This window comes from Ochotona princeps, chromosome 14 (assembly GCF_030435755.1).
Source record: "Ochotona princeps isolate mOchPri1 chromosome 14, mOchPri1.hap1, whole genome shotgun sequence".
NCBI classification, from domain to species: domain Eukaryota; kingdom Metazoa; phylum Chordata; class Mammalia; order Lagomorpha; family Ochotonidae; genus Ochotona; species Ochotona princeps.
The window spans coordinates 10,635,725-10,657,736 of NC_080845.1; the positions used below are offsets into that span (position 1 = coordinate 10,635,725).

General features: G+C 50.0%; 1 protein-coding gene across 5 annotated transcripts in view; it reads left to right on the top strand.

Moving 5' to 3' along the window:
* The window catches only part of CDK5RAP2 (CDK5 regulatory subunit associated protein 2), a 188,483-nt gene that overhangs the window by 12,152 nt on the left and 154,319 nt on the right, over nt 1-22,012 (top strand). For all 5 annotated transcript variants that reach the window (XM_058672770.1, XM_058672766.1, XM_058672768.1 and 2 more), the window contains exons 2-4: nt 445-497; nt 4,685-4,752; nt 20,007-20,117. In XM_058672770.1, the coding sequence (XP_058528753.1) occupies nt 445-497; nt 4,685-4,752; nt 20,007-20,117 (232 nt within the window). The remainder of the gene's footprint in view (nt 1-444; nt 498-4,684; nt 4,753-20,006; nt 20,118-22,012) is intronic.

Genomic DNA, 22,012 nt, shown 5'->3' on the forward strand with positions numbered 1-22,012 from the left:
TGGCCTTGGGTTGGGATAGGCGTGTTGGTGATATCAGTAATGATAAAAACAATGGGTGCCATTTTGTGAACCTTACTATATGCTCAGGGTTTCTGTATGTTAATATGGTTTTTATAGGAAAATGTGATGTCTGTGTAACAGACTAAGAAAGTGAGGCTTCGAAATCTAAGTAGGTTGTACTTGACACGGTGCCTCTGCCCTAGTGACTACTTGACATGCAGGACATTTGGTATGTAACAAAGTGAAGGAGTGACCTTGCTGAAGGTTATTCAGCTGAACCTCATTCTAAAGCCAGAGCAGCCCCAGAGCATGGGCTCTTGCCCTCTGCTTTGTGTCTCAGCTCTGTGTCCCCCATGGCCATGGGCTGCTGGTCGTCACATGCGGTCTGCCAGGCCCTGGTGTTCAAATGCTGGCTCATCTCTTCCCCTGTGTGTTCTCTCCTAGTGGCCTTCTTTCCACTTTGCCAGATAACCTGGAGGCCAGCTTGGGAAATGGCGGTAAGTACATGAAGCTGGAGTCTCCTGCGCAAGGGTACGGGAGTGAGGCAGGCGTTGTAGGGCAGTGGGTTAAGTTGCTGATTGAGTCACTGATATCCCACGGTAGAGTGTATAGCATTGATTCCTGCCTCCATTTCCTAAGGGGCTTCCCACTTGAGTAACTGAAAGGCAGCAAGTGCTTGAGTTGCTGCCACCAGCTGGAAGACTTGTGTGCGGTTCTGGGCTCCTGACGTTGGCTGGGCTATTGAAGGCCCTGGGCAAGTGAACCAGTGGATAGAAGATCTCTCTCTGTCACTCTACATTTCATAAAGAAAAAAAAGGGGGTAGAGGGACAGGAGTAGAAACAGGATCCCGAAGACCTTGAGGCCTGGGGTTGGGCTTGCATTGCGCCCAGAGTTCACCCTGGCCTGGCACTCACTTGGTGGTCAGTGTTTTAGGAAGGTCTCTGTTGATTTGCTCTCTACCTCTTTTCATAAACACAGGACTAGAAAACTTGATGTCTGGGCCTCCCCTTGTGGGTTGTCTTCTTGCCACCACGCCTGTGGGGATTCAGGCGGTTCTTGCTGAACAAAGTGACATGTGGCGGCTCGAGATTGAGCTGCTGATCAGTCTGGCACAGGGCTTCTGGTGGGCTGCACTGCAGAGTGGCTGCGGCCCAGGGGGCCTGCCCTTTGAAGACAAAACAGCTAGTTTGACCACAGACGATGGCGCCGAGTCAGTAAGGGTATTTGGTGTTGGAGTGGGTTAATGAGGAAACTGCAATTTGGGTCTTGCTAAACATTCTTCGTAAGTTTGATTTCTGAAAAAAGAAAATGCTATCCTGAAAGCGTGTAGGAGTAGTGCTAACAGCGGGCCTGGCTGAAGCATCTCAGTGATTTTCTGACCTGCTTTGCACTTTTCTCTAAAATGATGAGTTAATGTGCAAAATGAAGTTTTTATTTTTTGACAAATTTTATTTTTGTGAAAGGAAGAGATAAAACGATAGTGCACGCACACACATGAGAGAGAAAAACAGAGAGAGAGCGAGCGAGCATGCACTTATGTTTCTATTGGCTGTTTGACTCCTCAGATGTCTTCATTGACTTGGGCATGCCCAGGCTGAAGCTAGGAGGAGTAAACTCAATCCAGGGGTGGCAGATACCCAGGTACCTAAGGCAGCCTGCCTCCCAGGTGTGTGTTAACAAGAAGCTGCAAGTGGAAGTGGAGCTGGTGCTGGAGCCCAGGCACTCCAGCGTGGATGCAGGTGTCACAGGCAGCGCGTTCATCACCGTGCCAGATGCCCACCCGGAAGAAGTTTTTAAGAGTAGAGTTGTTTCTGGAGAATACCGTAACGTAGAGGCTGCCGTCTTAAGAGGTTCCTCTCCTTTGGAATCCGTTGAACTTTAAGCACGCCATCCAACAAGCCTGGTTTTTGCCGTTCCTGCCCCGCGGGCAATTAGTAGCAGTGATGTGGTAGTGTGGTAGCCCAGACTCTGGGCTAAGCCCTAGACTTCAACCTTGAACGTGGTTCCCATCAAACTACAAGGTAGTTAAACAGATGATTACAAGCTACTGTGAGTGAGGATGGGTACAGATGAACCCTGGTGTGGAGGACAGGGGTCCACCACACGTCTCCCCAGAAACTGCTCTTGGGGCTGAGACTTGATGAACAGGTGTGACCCGGGTAGGCAGCAGGGCAGGGATGAGCATCCCAGATGCTGGTGGCTGAGCCTGGCCAGTGTACGGAAGCCCCCGTGCCCCGCGTGTGTGCGGGGCTGCTCGCAGCCCTCCCTGTGCACCCCCAAGTCTCTTTCCTGCTGAACATGTGTCTGCTGCCACCCTGCCTCTGCTGGGGCTGTTTTCCTTCCCCTCTGTGCCTCTCCTCTGCCTGCTGCCTGCCTGCTGTCTCTAGCCAACCAGCTCACAGCTCACCAGCTTTCTGGTTCACCCCAGGCCAGCCTAGGTGAGCTTCCTTTTCTGAACTTGCTATATTTGCTTCTTTTCATTTATTCCTGTCAGCTCCTTTTAAGATTTCCAGAGTCGGATGTTTTGTGTTCCTACCACGCTGGCCCAACCTGCATGCTCCCTGGCCTGGATTCTGCAGTTTTCTCTTAGCTGCTGGCCTTGTTTCTCTCCAAAGCCGCTTCTGTGAATTCTCAGCAGGGCAGCCAGTGGAGCCTGTGCAGAGCTCGGTGGGACACTGATACTGCCAGCGGCTTCCTCAGGCCCTTCCAGGACCTGCAGGACCATGCACAGTCTGGCCCCCAGGACATCAGAACTCCCTTGCTGCTCACTGAGCTGGGGGGCCATTCCACTGACCTCCTGTGCAGGCTGCTTCCCCCAGGCCACAGTCTCCCAGGTGACACCTTCTCATTGAGACCTGGCCTGCCCATCTTGCCATCCTTCACACACCCCTGCAGTGCCCTGTTCTGATCCATAGCACTTACCTCCTGTTAAGGTGGCAGGTAACGATTTGCTGACCGGCTGTGTTCTCCCTTTGGAATGGAGGCCTCATTGTTTGTCTCCTGATGTGATCCTGTTTAGGAAGGTGCTGAGCAGAAAGGGGGCTTCTAGTGCTTTGCATAGGAAGAATGAGTTGAATTCATTTGTTCACTCAGTACCTACCAAGTGCCTAGTCTCTGCACGGCATGGTGACCGAGTGTGCTCTCCGTCTCACCCAGGTGTCAGGATTAATCGAACAGACAAGAATATGCTTAATGGGGAAATGATTGTATTAATCTACACTGTGGCCATTGTCTACACTTCCAGGATGATGCACTTTGAGAATACAAAGACTTTTATACCCCCAAAGAACCTAGGTGTCACACAAAAGCTTTCATTAATCCTTATGTGAAGCTAGCAATTCTTAGTTTTTCTTATGTTAGCAAAACTGAAAAAAGGGAGAAGACATTAACACAGAATCTGGGTATGCTTTGTCCGTTATTTACAACTCAAGGAAAACAAGAAGAAAAGGCAGTATTGAGGCCAGGGATGCTCTCTCTTCTGTTATTTTTAACCAGAGGGAGGCTCAAGGGAGAGATAGCACCAGGGGATCTGATCTGCCACTTGGTGTTCCAAGGTTAGACACAAACCCAGGTGTTCCTGGCCTGTGGATAGCTCCCTTGTCCACCGGTGCACTCAGCGCATTCACCCAGGGGACCTGGGAAGCGCTTGGGTGCAGATCACTGTCTTCTTCCCAATGATTTCTCACCAAACAGCATGGTGTTCAGTGCAGTGAGGGTGTGCAGTTAAGTGTTTGTTGAATGAAGGAGAGTGTGGAGAGAGATTTTTTTTCTTTTTAAAAGATTTATTTATTTTTATTGGAAAGGCAAATTTATACGGAGAAGAAAGATCATATGTCTGCTGGCTCACTCCTCAAAAGGCAACAGTGACTGGAGCTGAGCTGATCTGAAGCCAGGAGCCAGGTGCTTCTGCTGGGTCTCCCAAGTGGGTACGCAGTCCCAAGGCTTTGGGTGTCCTCTACTGCTTTCTTAGGCCACAAGCAGGGAGCTGGGAGGGAAGTGGAGCAGCAGGGACATGAACCAGTGCCCACATGGGATCCTGGCACGTGCAAGGTGAGGATTTAGCTGTTGAACCCACTGTCCTGGACCATGGAGAGAGATTTTCATACTGGAGACTCTGGCTCAAAAACAGGAGCCAGTAGTTTTCTGCCCACTTAGACCTACTTTTGGGGGTGAGCTTTTACTGGCACACAGCTACTTGGTGTCTGGATAGTCCAGAGCTGTTTTTGTGCCATAGCAGGGGAGTTGAAATTCTGTGACAGATTTTAGGCCCATGTGTGGCCTCTGAAACCTCAGATAGTGATCATCTGGTATTTTAAGGATAAGCTTGCCCAGGGTCTGCTGTGGATTAGGCAAGCTTTGCTTTCATTAGTGACCTAGGTAGGTGATACCCTGTTAGCACAAGGACTTTATAAATGGAAGTGGCCCACATGAGCATGGTCTACTATGCCAACTGCCCGATGTGCTTTCTGCGATCATTCTCGGACACACAGCATGTTGTGTGTGTGTGGACTGTGATGCTTTAGCGTTTCTCCTGGACTCACAGCCCTTAGCTGGCAGAAAGCATCAGCAGGCTGTCCGGGGAAGCTGCTCAGGGTTTTCGCTCTCTGGGCCTAGTCTCGATGGGGAGTGTTGGGGGATTTGCACGCCATGACGTTTTCCTGTGTCTTTTTGGCCTTTCTGCAGTGCTCCCGAACATACCTGAGGAGAAAGTGTCTCCCACCAGAGCGCGGAACATGAAGGACTTTGAAAACGTAAGTGGAAGTACTTGGTAACTGTCAGGCCAGGCCCTGGAGAGACAGCTGGACAGTTGAATGATGCCAGCAGCAGGGGGTGTGCCCTGTGTGTGGGCACACGCTGTGACACGGTTACACATGCCCACAGTGAGCAGCCCATTTACTCAGGGGCCCGTGGTGGGTCCTTCCAGCACAACAACACTCAGCTGTGGGGTGTTTGGTGTGTTTCTGCTGTCCCGAAGGTTACGTTCATGTGCAGATGAGGGGAGCTAACGCTTGTGAAAGGCCTTGTAATAGTGGAAGGCACATTTTTGATCGTCCCTGTGTATTCCTTGCTACAGCTCTTGAGTGGTTCTGCACTGTCCCCCTTCTATAGGTAGGAGTGTTGAGGCTAGAAGGGGCTCTTGTATGGATAAGTAGTATGGAGGGGCCGAGATGGGATTGGAATCCAGGTTTTTATTGATTCCAGAGTCACTGTTCTTTGCCCTGCATTGCGCCTCCCCTTACGTTGTGCAGACTTAATCTCTATTGGTGTTGAGTGAGTGTGTGTTGCCTGTGCCCAGTACTGTGCGTATTTGTCTCAGAATGGCTTATTCATAGAGAGATGTGTTTTCCATGCTAAGGGTCTCCCAGCACTGTGTGTCTTGTTTGTTCAGTGGAGCGCATGTGTTGTCAAGTACCTGGAAAACAGCGTTATTTTCCCAATTTCAGTTCTCCTTAACAAGGCACCTGTGCAGTGCTCTCATTTATCATGGGAAGTGTTAGACCCTCCTTCATTTGTAACCAAATGAAATCTGCACCGTGCAGGACACGGGAGATAGTTCTCAGGGAGGATGGAGGACGCGAGAGAAGGACGTGCCGCAGTCCCCTCGCTGGCTCCCCAGCTGTCTCCACGGAGCCGAGTGGGGCTGTCTCTGGATTTAATTTAGAATACTCATTATGGCTAATAGTTATCTGCAAGCCGCCAGTGACCAATTGAAGAAATGACTTGTCAGATCTCTAATGGAAACAAGTAATTTCTGAGCTTTGAGTTGTTGTAATTCCAGCTGAACAACTCGATCTGTGCTGTGGGGTCTGGGGCTGCGAACGAATGAGATTTGATTATTCCATATCGTGTATAATTAAAATACGCTCTGCTATTAAATGGTTGTTCCTGTTTTATCGTAAGAGTAATAATAGCTGCTGTTTATTGTGCTCCTGGTCCAAGCTGGGCATTTGAAGTGTTAAGTGCTTTATGTACATGATTTTAATATTGGTGCAGCACTGTGAGATAGAGTTACTTCATTTTTGAAGGGCAGAGTTGTAAATTTTATTTCTAGATGAGAAAATTGAAAGGAATATTCGAATTTTGGTTTCACATTCTAGTATGTGCCTACTTGGAAGGACTCCTAGCCTGGAATCCTACCTGCTTTGTTACATGCAGCAGGAGCTGGCAGGCAGGGACACTGAGGCCTGGCCTCCTCCCGTGTGCAATAGAAGGGAACAGGCAGGCGGGGCTGCCTCTGAGTCTTGCAGCCTGGCTGCCCCAGGACCAGTCACTTGACCCCCCTCCCTGTACTTTCTGTCCTTTAAGATGGACGTGATAGTAGTAGCTACTTTCGAGAGCTGCCTAGGAATATCCTGGGAAGCTGTGTGCCCTGCACAGAGTACATCCTGTTGTGGTACTTGTTACTGTTCTTACGGTTTCAGTTTCTCCATGTGATTCCGATTTCCCTTGCTCAGATGTGTTCTTGATGCCCTCAATCCTGTTTTTCTTGAAGGTGAGAGAAAGCCTCTGCCAATATGTTCTAGGGTTTTTATTTTTTTCTTTATGACTGTGGTCCTTCAGCTGCTGTTAGGTTTTTATGGCATTAATATTTTTTATTATAGCATTTTTCAAGAGCAAATTTGGAGCTGAAATTGAAATGGCCACCCCGTTCCCAGTGTCTCCATTTTAGGTCTTTACAAGTCACTGAAATTTTTTATTTGGCCCAAGCTATGAGGTGGTGTCTGTGTAGTGGGGTCTGAACTGGCTGTGGAATGTTCACAGGACGTGCTCTGGGATTCTGAAGCCGATTTTAGAGACAGTGTGCATTTTGGGGGGCAGAAACCTCTTGATTTGAAGGGGAAGCTCAATCCTTCTGGTTCTGTCCTTGGATAACCGAGCATCAGGGCTTGCGTTTAGCTCGGGTCTTACAAGACACGGGCGTGCTTTGCTCACAGATCCACCCACTCCATGAATGCTTCAAAACACGTACCCGTGTGCCAGGCTGCCCCACTGGATTATGTGCAGATGTGTCTGCCTGTCGAGGGTCCCACAACTTAATTTGGAAGATGAATAGGAAGAGTGCAGAGATGAGGTACACACAGCGTGCTGTGGGGGGCCCCGGCGGGGCTCTGAATGTGACAGCAGGGTTCAGGAAGGCCCTCCTGGAGGAGGGGTAGCCCAGGTTGGATTGTCAAGGACAGAGGATTGGCTGGGTGGACAGCCTGGAAAGCGTGCTGGGTCAGGGGCTCACATACATGACGTGGAGAGAAGCATGACAGCACGTGCTGAGGTCAGGGGGCTGTATGTTCCATTCAGCTGGAACGGGGCCCTGGGTGGACCTGAGGCCAGCTGTTAAATTCAGATCCTGCAGGTTCATAAATATTCCTGCTTTGCTTGGTTTTTGTCCCCAGGAAGAAAGGGAGCTGGTGATGGATTTGAATCTGTTGGGGGAAATGTTCCCGGGTTGTGCCTCCCCAAATCTTCCAGGCTAGCTGCAGTCGGGAGAGGGAATCCAGGGCAGCAAGGCTGGTGGGCAGGTCCTGGGAGGCCAAGGCTGTTCTGGTGGTCTGGGCAGAAGGAAAAAAAATCACCTGAGAGCATGGAGCAAATCGGAGTGTCAGAGTAGGGAGCTCCCAGATGAGCTCCTCCAGCCCCTTCTGACACTTGCTGACCCAGCAGCTTCCAGGCGTGGGAACTTACTCAGGCTTTGAACTCAGATCTTCTGGAGTGAAAGTCTTCTGTGACCTGCCTCTGCTGGGCGCGTGCACACGTGTGAAAGCCCTGTGCTTTCCCTGGAACTCTACACAGGAGGCCCACGTCTCATGTCCCCATTAACCGAGGACGTTGTCACCTGTGTGGTCTGCTGTTTGCAAGCCAGACTCCTTGTTGGTTTTTAGATGATGATGTCATATGTGGAGCTTCCCAGGCCTCCTGTGGCAGTGGGGTGGGGTGTGGCACGTCCAGGGTGGGCGCAGGTATCTGTTCTTTTTTTCGTGCAATTCTTTTATTTATTTTTTATTTTTTTTTGTTTCCCATTCAATTTTTTAAATTATATTTTTGACATTCTTTACATAGTTAAATAGGGTAAAAAGGTTCAAGGGCTATAGGAAAGTAGATTAGACTATTATTTCCATATTGTTTCCTTCATGTATCTGAGGTAAAGGGAAATATTGAGGGAGAAGCCCCCACCCAGTTTCCCACCCACCCCAGCTCCCGGATGTGGGGCATGCTCTGAGATACTTGCTTAAGTGGTTTTGATAGTTCACCAGTTATGAATCGCTGCCAGTCTCGCCACTCCAAGCATGATGAGGTCATTGAAGAATCTACTGATTGACATAGCCCATCATAGAGTCTCTGCCCAATATTTCGCTGCCAACATATAGATGAGGTGGTTGAATGACTTGTTCTGTCTCCTGTCTTGTCTTGGTTAGGGTTCTGTGTCCGGCATTTTGATTGGGGAGATGCCCAAAAAAACTGAGGTGTTTCCAGATCAGATTCTTTTTTTTTTTTTTTTTTTTTAAAGATTTTATTATTATTGGAAAGCCGGATATACAGAGAGGAGGAGAGACAGAGAGGAAGATCTTCCATCCGATGATTCACTCCCCAAGTGAGCCGCAACGGGCCGGTGCGCGCCGATCCGATGCCGGAAACCAGGAACCAGGAACCTCTTCTGGGTCTCCCACGCGGGTGCAGGGTCCCAAAGTATTGGGCCGTCCTTGACTGCTTTCCCAGGCCACAAGCAGGGAGCTGGATGGGAAGTGGAGCTGCCGGGATTAGAACCGGCACCCATATGGGATCCCGGGGCTTTCAAGGCGAGGACTTTAGCCACTAGGCCACTGTGCTGGGCCCGAGATCAGATTCTTGTATGTACTAGCAAGTACAGGGCCCGGCACAGTCCATCGCCCCGATCTGCTGGTGGTTGCAATTGCTGGGTTGGTTCTGTTTTCAGGCCTGACTTCCACTGGAACTAATGAGTGTTGCAGTCCAGGCTTATTCTGCCCGGCACATACGTGGCATCACTAAAACAAGTGGGAACTGCAGCCTGGTCACAGCGACCCACCAGGCCCTCCCCCTACCTGGTTTGCCAGTATGTGTAGCAGACTAGTCTAGTCTGTCCCACATCCTATTCAGCTCTCATACATGTCAGTGGGTATTAAAGCTTAGTTCCATCTAGCCAGCTCAACTCTCCAGCCCTCACGGATGTTATTGGGTGCCTCACTATCTAGTCACCCCAGCCCCTGTCCTAGTTTTTGTGCCCTTTCGTGGGAGTGGTAACCCAAGAGGGAGGAGCCCACTATTTCCCTCCCAGGTCTCTCTCACTCCCAGATTATGCACTCTCCAGGTGGTTCTGTGGTTTAACTTGACAGAATTAGCCCCCAGTGCCAGCTTCTGCCAGCTGCGACTAAACCCAAACAACCCTTACCCACTCTAATTTTGTTTGCACCAGTAGGAACAATCAGCCCAGCCTGGCTTTTCCCTGATCAAGGCCACATGAGGCCCACAGGTGTTGTAGCCCTGCTTAGTCTGGTCTGTCCTCATCCCAGCTCACGCTCAGCAGTGGGAGTAGCTGTCCAGCAAGGGCACCCCCCCCCACCTTATTCCCCCTGCTGGCTCCGCCCCCTCCCTTCCTGGTTCTCACGTGTGCTGGTTGGGTGCTGCGGTTACATTTGGCACAGGCAACCTCACCTTGGTGTTCCATATTGTGCACTGGTTTTTGTCACAACCGAACCTGGCTCGACCCACACTCTGTTCTGGTGCTCGGATTTGCCAGTGGATGACGTGAACTGATTCAGCCTGGTCTGCCCCCAACCCATGCCAAATGTATGCCAGTGGGAAACTTTCCATGGCCTGTTCTGGGCTGTTTGCTATCATGCTTCTTGAGCTTACCTGCTGGGTCTGTGTCCTGCCAGAGGAGTTGCCCAGGCTCCTCCTTCAGAACCTCTCCCAGTGCCAGATTTTGCGCATACCAGGGGGTCCATGAGCCAGCACCACTCAGTTCACCTCCTGTCCTAGCAGGAACAGTGGCTTTTCCTGACGGGCCTTCAACCCAAACTGGCTCTTGCTGTTGAATGTTTCAGCCCAGCCACGGCTCATCCATACCCACATACAGCTCACACATGGTTCAGTAAGGGCTGAGACCCAGCCTAGTCCGTCCCACATCTAACTGGTCCTCCAGGATACCAGACGGTGTTGGAGTCTGGCCCAGCTTGGTGCATCCAGTCCCAGTCCACACTTGTGCCAAGGGAGACTACAACCATTTCCTGATCAGAATGCAGCCCCCATTCCAGCCCACGCGCCCCTTGGTGGGAACCTCAACCCAGTTAGGGTGTCCCCTTAGCTCCCCAACCGGGCCTGTTCCCAGCCATAGATCACGCGCATGGCAGTGGTTGCTCTGACTCAGCTTGGCTCAGCCCCTCACCTGTCCCGGCCTCTGCCTTAGACACTGTGGCTTGGTGTCCCTGGCTCACTCAGACCAGTAGGTGCAGGAGCCTAGCTCGGCATGACCTGTGCTCCATCCTGGTTTCTAGTTTCGCTTGTGGGCTAAGGTTTGCTCAGTCTTGTCCGGTACACCCTGTTCCATTACCGATTCACACATTAACCAACTGTTGGAGCTACTTTGCCCAGCTTGTCTGACCCCTAGGTCTGGACCACATGTTCACCAGTGGGAACTGTGACTCACCAGGGGAGTTTCCCAAGTTCCTCCACTTGATCCACTCCCAGACCCAGTACTCATACATGCCATTGGGTTTTAGTCCAGTGCCTGGTGAAGTCTGGCCTTCCATTTGGCCTTGTATGAGCTGGTGAACGTTGCAGCCCGGCCCACCTCACACCCTATTCAGGATGCACATTAGGGTGCTGCTGCCTTGACCAATCCAGACTGTTGTTGGTTCCTTTACCTGTGATTGATGGCAGGCTCCTTGGTCTCGCCTGGCTTAGTCCATCACCACCCCAGCTCTTGAGCTAAGCAGTGGGGCTAGAATTTCCGCAGGGTATGACCCACACATCCCCCACAGAATCTACCCCTGGATATGGTTCTTGAGTGCTAGTTAATGTCATGGCCCTGCCTAATGTGATTTGTCTGCTGATCCATCATCATGTCAGGTAATAGGATATGATCCTGCTGGACAAGCCCCGAGCCTTGGCTTTTGCATGGACTGGTGTTCAGTGTTCAGCAATGTTAAGTGATTACAATTTCATCAAAGGAAGAGTTACTGTCATTGGAAATCTTTGGGATTGATTCACATCCTAGAAGCACAGTGGGTTCTACCTGGAGCTATCTAAGCAGCAATTCAAAGAACTAAAAACCCAGAGTTTCCAGCCGGGCAGCCAGCAGGCGGAGACTGGCGCCAAATGGCGCGCTGGCCCAGGACAGCTCATCACGTGGCTGAAGTTGGGGATCCGTGCATAAGACGCCCTGTCCTGAGACCCACCCACAGCTGGCAGCCTGCAGGAAGTTTTCAAAGCCCCAGGCCCAAGGTCGTGCCCCTCCTCAATCCCATCTACCACTCAATGAGGGAGGTGGGTGGGTCCCGGGACTGCCCAGTCACGGAGACTTCCCGCCTCCGTGTACTCACCCCGAAGGCAGCAGCCCCCGGAACCCAGGCAGGCCCAGGACAGCTCACCACATGCACACAGTGGCTGAAGTCGGCGATCCGTGCATGAAGACGCCCTGTCCTGAGACCCAGGTATCTGTTCTGATCAGGGTGTGCAGGGTTTGATTCTGACGTCACAGGGAGTGCCCAGATGGCTATCCTTCTCCTATTTTTTTTTTCCAATTTTTATCGCAAAGTCAGATATACAGAGAGGAGGAGAGACAGAGAGAAAGATCTTCCATCGGATGACTCTCTCCCCAAGTGACCACAATGGCCAGAGCTGCGCCAATCTGAAGCTGGGAACCAGGAACCTCCTTCAGGTCTCCCACGTGAGTGCAGGGTCCCAAGGCTTTGGGCCATCCTTGACTGCTTTCCCAGGCCACAAGCAGGGAGCTGGTTGGGAAGCATGGCTGCTGGGATTAGAACCGGCACCCTATGGAATCCCGGCACATTCAAGGCAAGGACTTTAGCCATTAGGCCACCGTGCTGAGCCCTCCTTCTCCTGTTTTTTTTTTTTTTTTTTTTTTTAAAGATTTTATTATTATTGGAAAGCCAGATATACAGAGAGGAGGAGAGACAGAGAGGAAGATCTTCCATCCGATGATTCACTCCCCAAGTGAGCCGCAACGGGCTGGTGCGCGCCGATCCGATGCCGGAAACCAGGAACCTCTTCTGGGTCTCCCATGTGGGTGCAGGGTCCCAAAGCCTTGGGCCGTCCTCGACTGCTTTTCCAGGCCACAAGCAGGGAGCTGGATGGGAAGTGGAGCTGCCGGGATTAGAACCGGCGCCCATATGGGATCCCGGGGCATTCAAGGCGAGGACTTTAGCCACTAGGCCACTGTGCTGGGCCCTTTGTTTATTTTTAAAGGTAGAGCAACAGAGAAGGAGAGAGAGTCAGAGAGGTTGTCCTCCATCTGTTGACTCACATGGTTGTGACAGGTGGGCTTGGCTGGGGCTAAGCCAGATGCCTAGAACTCCATCTAGTGGCAGGGACACAAGTACTTGGACTTGAACCTAGTGTTCCCGTCTGGGGTGCCAACATTGTAGGTGGTGGCTTAGGCCGCTTCACCACAATGTTGGTCCCATTTTCCCTGTTTAACACTGAAGGACAGTATTCAGTGAACCCTCTTTCCCATAATCTCTCACTGTGGGACACTGTATGTTGCTTCCAATTTCTCGTTGTTAAGAAGGTGGGTGGCTGGCATTGTGGCATCCCAGATAGGTGCCAGTTTCAGTGCTGTTGCTCCAGTTCCCAGCAGACTCCCTGCTAATGAGCCTGGGAAAGCGATGGATGATGGCCCAAGTGGTCAGGCCAATGCCACCTGCCCGGGAGACTGGAACGGAGTTTTAAGCTCCTGGATTCAGCCTGGTCCAACTTTGACTGATGTGGCCACTTGGGGAGTGAACCAGCAGGTGGAAGATCTCTTTGTCTATTTCTCCCTCTATCTCTCAAAGTGTCTTTGAAATCTGTATTCAAGAAAACAAAGCTAAAGGTCCCAGCATGATGGCCTAGTGGCTAAATCCTCACCTTGCTTGTGCCGGGGTGTGTTCCAGCCGCTCTGCATCCAGTCCAGCTCCTTGCTTGTTGGCCTGGGAAGGCAGTAGAGGATGACTCGAAGCCTTGAAACCCTGCATCTGTGTGGGAGACCCAGAAGAAGCTTCTGGCTCCTTCCTTTGGATCGGCTGAGCTCTGGCTGTTGTGGCCACTTGGAGAGTGAACCAGCGGACGGAAAATCTTTCTGTCTCTTCTCTGTAAATTTGTCTTTCCAATAAAAATAAATCTTAAAGCAAAGCTGTAATGAATCATTTTGTGCATGTATCTTTCTACAGTTATGTGCTTTGTTTATTTATTATTTATTTTTTTAAAAAGATTTATTTATTTTTTTACTACAAAGTCAGATATACAGAGAGGAGGAGAGACAGAGAGGAAGATCTTCCGTCCGATGATTCACTCCCCAAGTGACTGTAACAGCTGGTGCTGCGCCGATCCGAAGCTAGGAGCCAGGAACTTCCTTCCAGGTCTCCCACGCGGGTGCAGGGTCCCAAAGCATTGGGTAAATTTCTGAAATGAAATTTCTGAATGTTAGAGATTTTGAGTTTAAATTGCTTAGAACAAATAGCAGGTCCTATTGTGTGGAACCAGTTTACGAATTGGGAAAAAGTTTGCCAGTGTGGCTGAGAGAGGTGGGAGTGGAGTATGGCTTCCGGCCGGTGGGGCTGGCTCGGCAGTGTTGATGTGTGTGGCAGGAGGGCCTCCTGCTTCCTGGAGTGGACCCTCTGAGGCCCCACACCTCTGCCTGTCCTGCTGTACCCTCCAGAAGCCGGGCCAGATGGCGGGCTGGGTAGTGTAAATTTTTACAATCTTTTTTGAAGGCCATTTGGAAAGAGATTTTGATAGTCATAAAAAAGAAATTACTCTGGAGCCCTGTAATCCATTTTGGGGAAATTTATCCTAGGAACACAGCCCAGTGGCAGGAGAAGTTCCATAAGAAAGGCGCTTGTTGCCACACCGAGTGCTAAATGTGACAAATGGACTACAAGGGAAATTAGGTCTCTTATTAGTTGCTTCTGACTTGTTGGGACCATCTTGTGTAAAGCATTCCACCAATGCAGGTGAGGCGGGGAGGGGGGATACCAGCGGACCTGCCCTAAGGCTGGTGAGGCTGAGAGGGCAATTGTAAGCCTGACTTCTGTGGGTGGGCACTGGGGCACCCTGAGCCCAGGGTGCTCCGGAGGGAGAGGGTTAGATAATTGGCCGGGACTCAGTTCAGTGGAATTCAGTGCAGTCATTTTGAGTGGTCATTATGTGTATTTCTGCAATAACATGAAAATACCTGATTTAATATTAAGTGGAAGCCATACATGGAATTTAATTCACTTCAAATTCTTCCCCCCAAAAGCCACCCACTAATATTTGTGGAAAATTGCTAAAAAGAGTATAGAAAGAGTTGGTTTCATAAGACTGCTACCTTCCAAGTGTTGGGTTTCGTTTTAAAAATCTGTTGCCGTCGCGGGTCGCGGTGTTGTTTGTTAATGAGTAACTGTTTCCCTAGTAATTTTCTTGGTGATTTGAAGACGCAGGGAGAGTCCTGGCATCAGAATGAATTCCGTAAAGCCCCCCCCCCCCCGCCACTACTGCCTTGCTTAGTGGCTCCTGGCAGGTTGTCCTTTGTGCAGTGTAGTTTGTCAGTAACTGTGGGTAGCAGGAAGTTGATGGTATGTGTTATGTCTTGGTGAGTGTAATAGTTTTTCTCCTTTAAAAGAGGATAAAAAATTGGTGGCAGCCCAAAGACCTGTTTCCGGAGGGCTTGAGTGAGAAATGGATTCCTTTGTAAAGGATTTTTAAGGCCATCTGTGCTTCCGGCGTCTAAGTGCCAGGCTCTGCCAGGTTGTGACAACACTCCTATGCAGCCATTGATTTTATCCTCATCTTATAGATGAGCCGGCAGTGGCTCAGAGCTGGTAAATACTCTTCCCAAGGTGACACGACTCACAGGCCTGGAGTGTGGAGTGTACTGCTGTGGCCCCCAGACCCTGTCCCCTCAGCGTTTGGGGTCCCACACAGGCAGAGGGGCCTGGGAGGGCGAGCTCCTGTTGCTCCTGGTTTCAGTTGGAGTCATGTTTTTTTCTCCTGTTGTTGGTTTTGGTTTTCCTTCTCCTCTGTGGAGCGTTTGGCTAGGCAAGGCTTCTCACAGGGAGTGGGAGTCGGAGGAAGCCCCGGGGACAGGCCAGAGCTCCTGCAAGATCTTTCCTGGGCTCAGAGCGGCCCCTATCCAGCGTGGGAGGGCACCAGGCCGTCATCCTGGTGGGCGTTTCCCACTCCCCGGGGTTGTATTCCGCCGTAGCCCTCTGCTGCCCAGGCTGGCCTGTGCCAAGCCCTGAGTTAGCGTGCTTCTGACCATCAAGTTTCTAAGTCATTTTGGCAGGGGAGGTTTATATTTTGGGTCATTTATCCCCAGTGTATGATAAGCTGTTCTAAATTCTTCCACCGTCAGTTCTATGTGTTTTTCCCTTGAACTTGTTTCTCTAAAACAGAAAAGTACGTATGAGAAAAACACCAGTTAAAGTATATTCTTTTGCTATGCTAGGCACTCCACCAACATTTAATTAATTTCTTTTAATTCTTCTAAAAGCTCTGTGAAGTAGATGTTACTTTATCCACCTTTTTAGATAAAGAAAATACAGAAAAAATGAATTTAACTAAGGTCCTACAGCCGGTAAGGTAGATAGTCTTATTTGTGGACTGTATTCACTCATCGGTTTAGTCATTTATTTAACAAATGTTGCTTAAGTGTCCGCTGTGTTTAGTTCCTGTGCTAAAGCCTTGAAGGTCATTGAAGATGAAGTCTTTGGGCCCAGCACAGTAGCCTAGTGGCTAAAGTCCTTGCCTTGCATGTGCCGGGTTCCCAAATGGGCGCCGGTTCTAATCCCGCCAGCCATGCTTCCCAACCAGCTCCCTGCTTGTGGTCTGGGAAAGCAGTTGAGGACGGCCTAAAGCCTTGGGATCCTGCACCCATGTGGGAGACCTGGAAGAAGCTCCTGGCTCTTGGCTCCTGGCTCCTGGCTCCTGGCTTCAGATTGGCGCAGCTCCAGCCATTGTGGCCACGTGCGGAGTGAATCAGTAGATGGAAGATCTTCCTCTCTTTCTCTCCTCCTTTCTATATGTCTGACTTTCCAATAAAAATAAATAAATCTTAAAAAAAAAAACCTTATAAAATGAAGTCTCTGCTCGCAGGAGTGACTTCTATTTGTGTAATAAGTACAGTGACAAATAATAAATATGTATATTAGTAAGATGAATATCAGTCATGAAAAGTTGCAGGCAGAAATTGGAACTGTGGGCCAGAGTTTTTAGCAGAGGTTGGGAAGCTACCTTGAACAGCTGTGTCCCACAGCGGAGTGCCTGGGTTCAGCCCTGGCCCTGCTTGTGCTGCTGCCTTCCTGTGAGTTTCACCCTGTGGCACAGCAGGTGGAGGTTCAAGTAGATTGAGTGCCAACGTCCTGAGTTGGGCCTGGCCCAGCCCTGGTCACTGTGATCATTTGGAGGGTGAAGCAGTGGTTAGATCTGTTTCTCTGCCTTCCGAATAAGTAGCAGTGGAAAGAAAGAACAATTAAGAGCTGTGTGTGAGAGTGGCATGGTGGGGTAGTTGGGAAGACTTTCAGGGCTCTGGTGACATTAGAACTGTGGTGGGAAGAGTTGAGACCCTGCCAGCTGGCAGGAGTTGCTGAGTTTGCAGGTCAGGAAAGCAGAGGAGTGTGGGGCGTTGGGAAAGGCCCCTAGTCTAGTCGGACATGAGTACTCAGATGTGGGCTGGCCTTCGGAGGAGGAGCGTGCATGTGTGTCCTTTATTCGCTTGGGCCTGTTTGGGTCCGCATGACCTTCTGAAGGTGTATTTGCCTCTGGTTTCCCCACACCCACTCTCTCTTTAAAAAGCTTCTTTGCCCCAAATAGGACAAATGTGCTTTCAGGTGTTGGTGGGGATTTTTGCATTGTGTACAGCGTGAACAATCTAAGCACCCTCCGTAAATATTTTATTGGTCACCGAGTAGTAGAATCAGATTCCTCTTTATAGAAGGCGCCTGGCGGGGAGGAGGGGTTTATTGGGAAGAATGTTTTATGTGCTGTTTCCTTAAAACATGTAAAAGGAGTCTTTAATTGGTCTACCGATCGTTTCTGGTTAGCCACCAGGAGGGCGAAGGGCCAACAGCTTGAATATATATTCGATGTGGAATAGACTTGCCATTTTCTCCTATTCAGCTGTAAAAAGTATATGAAGGGCCCGGCGCAATAGCATAGTGGTTAAAGTCCTCGCCTTGTACGCGCCGGGATCCCATATGGTCGCTGGTTCTAATCCCGGAGGCCACGCTTCCCATCCATCTCCCTGCTTGTGGCCTGGGAAAGCAGAGGAGGACGGCCCTAAGCCTCGGGACCCTGCACCGACCTGGAAGCAGCTCCAGGCTCCTGGCTTCAGATTAGCTCAGCTCCAGCCATTGCGGCCACTTGGGGAGTGAACCATCAGACAGAAGATCTCCCTCTCTGTCCCTCCTTTGCTCTGTATATCTTCCTTTCCAACAAAAAATAAATAAATATTTTAATTAGTATATGAAAAAGAAATTATACTGTTAAATTATTTTTTTCAGTGCTGAATGAAATAATCAGTGGAAATGTGTTAGTGTCTGAGTGTAACTTTTCATGTTTTGCTCTTTCATTTTAGTTTAAAAAATGAGAATTTACGTAAGACTCAGCAGTTTTAGATGCTGGATAAATTTTGGCAAAAGTTTACTGCCTGCTAGTGACTGTCAAACAAAATCTATATTATGTTTAAAATCCGTGCAGGCAGTTCTAGGTTTGTGTAATCACTGTCACGGTCAGACTATCCCACACAGCCCCCGGGGTGCCCCTCCGTGGCCAGCCCTCCCTTCCCTGAGGCCTCCGTGGGCTCCTGCTCTCTTCTGCACTTCCGCTGTGCTTGGGCTTTTCCCAGAATGTCATGCAAGTAGAATCATGAAGTCATGTGCGCCTTTGCCGCAGCGTGGGTCTTGATTCGTTCAAGCTGTGTGCCTCCCGGTCGCTGGCTCCTGTCCACCGTGTGGGTGCTGTCTCCATTCCCGCGTGGGTTACTTGTGCCCAGTGGCCCAGGGTGTCGGCAGGGAGGCGCACGCAGTAGTCCGTCCTCCTTGTAATTGCTGCGGGATCTTTGCTTCAGATGCTCTTCCCTTCTGACTTTGGCAGTTTGTGTTTTTATTTCTTTGCCATTGCCAGAAGTAGATCAGTTTCACTGATTGTTTGACATAGTAGCTTTTAAAATGGTGTTTTCTCTCTTCTGTTTCAGTGAACTCTATTCTCTGTTTCTGTAGATCTGACTTTCCAATAAATAAATGTCTTTTTTTTTTTTTAAAGATCGTTTGTTGTGTCTCTACCATTCATTCTCTTTGCAGTAATGTGAAGGAGAGGAATTCTCCCCACTTCCCACTCCCCTACAGGACAGAGATGCAAAGATATGTATAGCAGAGAGAACTTGGAGCGTGGATGGTGGTTGGGGTTTGCAAAACCACGGAGCTTTTTAAACATGTGCTGGCAACATCCTGGGGAGTTGCTTGGGTGTTCAGGCAGTGCCTGTACCTAGTGTTAGGTTGGCCTGCTGGGGAAAGCTTGCTTGATGAAGCGAAGCAACGCAGCGGGTGTTTTCCAAGGGCAGAGTCTCGTCCCTGGAGGCACACAGCAGGCTGGGAGTCTCAGGGCCCTTCCGGTGTGCTGTGGCCTTCCCGCGGGTGGAGCAGTGCAGCTTTAAGGGTTTCTGTTTATCTGTATCAATTGGCATGTGTATGTATTTGACTGTTTACGCCGTCAGGTTGTCATCTTGACTTCGGAGCCCTTGAGGCCTGCCGCTTTGCAGGATACCCTTCCGGCTTGATGGGTCTGGCAGACTCCTCTCAAGGGGCCACAGGCTAAGGGCTGTGGAAAGCAGTTCAAAATCCTTTGCCTGCAGAAATTATTTCAGGAGGCCCGGGGTGGCACTTTGCCCACGGCCAGGAGAATAGTGTGTTCTGGTGGGTAAGGTGTGGCTGAGGTCTGCACATTGTGAAGGCCCCTCTACCTCCTGTAACTTGGAGGCTGTTGCCGAGGGACACCTGGCAGCTGTGCTGCTCACAGAGCGAGGCCGGGGTTGCCGAGTCCTCCCCAGATCATTGCTGCTGCCTTGGCTGGCATGGACATTTTCTGCTCCTGTTACTCTTCGACATTGATGCCCTGAATTTAAAAATTTTTAGTAAAGCAGCCATCGCCTGCTGCTTTTTCGTTTCTTTCTTTCTTCGTTTATCAGTGTGAACTCATGGATTCTTTCTTTATTCCATCATTGTTCATTTTGCTGTTCAAATTGTCCTTTCTGGGCCCAACATGGTAGCCTAGTGGCTAACACCTGGCCTTTGCATGCACTGGAATCCCATATGGGTGCCGATACATATCCTGACTGCTCCATTTCCCATCCAGCTCCCTGTTTGTGGCCTGGCAAAGCAATAAAGAGGATGGCCCAAAGCCTTGAGACCCTGCATCCGCATGGGAGACCTAGAAGAGACTCCTGGCTTCTGGCTTTAGATCAGAGCAGTTAGCTGCCACTTGGGGAGTGAACCAGCAGACAGAAGATCTTCCTCTCTGTCTCTCTCTCTGTCTCTCTGCCTTTCCAATAAAAAGAAAAATAAATCTTACACCAAACCAAACCAAAACAAAAAATTGTCTTTCTTCCGGCAAGTGGTAGCTGCTTGACTCTTCTGGGTTGGTTCGGTTGTGTTAAAGGGCAGCGCTGCTCTGCACGGGGTAACATTGGAATCCATTTTGTATCCTGGGAAGCTGTCGGGTTCATGTAGGTACAGCTCCTTGGTCCCCTACTTTGTGTTTGCTTAGACAGCACTTCCGTTTTTTTTTTTTTGTTTAGCAAATCACTGACCTGAAGAAAGAAAACTTCAACCTGAAGCTCCGCATCTACTTCCTGGAAGAGAGAATGCAGCAGGAATTTGATGGCCCCACTGAACACATCTACAAAACTGTGAGTGACCCCTGTGCACCGTGGCCCTTTGTGTCTTTTCTCCGGGACGTCCCAAGCAGAAATGTGATCAGTGTGTGTGCTCACGTTTAGTGTGAGGATGAGACCTGCCTCCGCGTAATTTACATTGATTACAGGGAACGTGAAGATACAAGGATGCCCCGGGACCGAGCTGAGAGGTGCACGGTGGACTCCTAAGGCAGCCCCTCATACTGTTGACATTCGGAATTCTGATTCACCAGCCCGGTTGCCTTTTTTTTTTTTTTTAAAGATTTATTTTTATTACATAGTCAGATATGCAGAGAGGAGGAGAGACAGAGAGGAAGATCTTCCGTCCGATGATTCACTCCCCAAGTGAGCCGCAACGGGCCAATGCGCGCTGATCCAAAGCCGGGAACCTGGAACCTCTTCCGGGTCTCCCACGCGGGTGCAGGGTCCCAAGGCTTTGGGCCTTCCTTGACTGCTTTCCCAGGCCACAAGCAGGGAGCTGGATGGGAAGTGGAGCTGCCAGGATTGAAACCGGCGCCCATATGGGATCTTGGTGCTTTCAAGGCGAGGACTTTAGCCGGTAGGCCACGCTGCTGGACCCCGGTTGCCTTTTAATAATTATTTAGAAACAGCTAAGTGGAATGGCCCTGTAGCTGAACCCTGCTGTTACCACCTAAGTAACCTTAGCCAAGACACTCCTGCTCTCCGAACTTGCTTCCGAAATGGAGTGATACTCCCTATATTTCTGCAGATTCAAATGAGACGACAGGTGAAACGCTGCAACACAGGTGAGCGTGGCCATGAGCGCCGTTGTCTTGTGGAGGTTTCCATTGACAGCCCGGCGTTAGGGCTGTCAGTCTTGCTGTGATCCAACTCTTTTGTATTCCTGTGTGCTTGCTTACGACTGTCAGGAAAAAAAGTCTGTTCCCATTTGAAGCCTTGACCTGGAGGTCTTTGTCTGAAAACAAACCTTGGTTCTGAAAGTTGAAAAGAGAACTTGAATTTCTTGAGAAGACATGAGTACAAACTATATTTCAGTACCCATTTCTTGACTTTTTCTGGTAGATTAGCCCTTGGCCTGGGCATTATTTAATTTTTTTCCTCTAAATTTTATACTGGTGGAAGCTTTTTGAAGGAGGAAAAAGAACTGTCCTTGAGTTTCAGCAGATGAGCTTGGATGAACTTGTCTCGAAGAGGATCATACTGCACTTCTGGGCCTTTCTAAGCATTGAGGAGTTCCTGCGTCCCTGAGGACACAGGTGTTTCCCTTCTGCATGGGGGATGCTCCTTTTCCTGGACTGAAGTGGTGGGTGACAAAGACTCAGCTGCACGGGCAGCCCTTTGTGGGCAGTAGGCTGGCCATGCCTCTCGGCAGGACACGCGAATACAGGTCCTGCCATGGGCATTTGCACCTTTGTTATGTCGTTGTGAGTCTCGGCCCTGTGCTGGGCGCTGTCCTCCTCTCCCAGGCAGGCAGAGCAGCACGGGGACGATCTGTAACTTGCCTGGGATCTGGGCTGAGTGCTGAGCCCAGGGCTGCCTGGCTCCCGGTCCTGCAGTGCCACAGCTCTTCTTCCCCTTGTCTCACTGGGTGGCCTGAGCTAGCCCCCAGCCCTTCTTTTCCAGTGTAAGTTTTTGGATGGGGGTACACATGGTTCAGAATTCAAAATGTGTGTAAGGTTTACACTGAATGGGCAGTCTGCCACCCTTGTCTCCTGGGTCCCTAGATCTAACCAGTAATATCCATTCCTTATGCAAAGGGATTTTACCCACACACATGCAGGGGTGTGTGTGTGTGTGTGTATGCATGTTTGTTGGTAAATACAAGCATGTTGTATGCCTTTCACTATTCACCTAACAGTATTTTCCCACAATCCTCTCTTTTTATACTTTGATAGCAGTCCATCTCA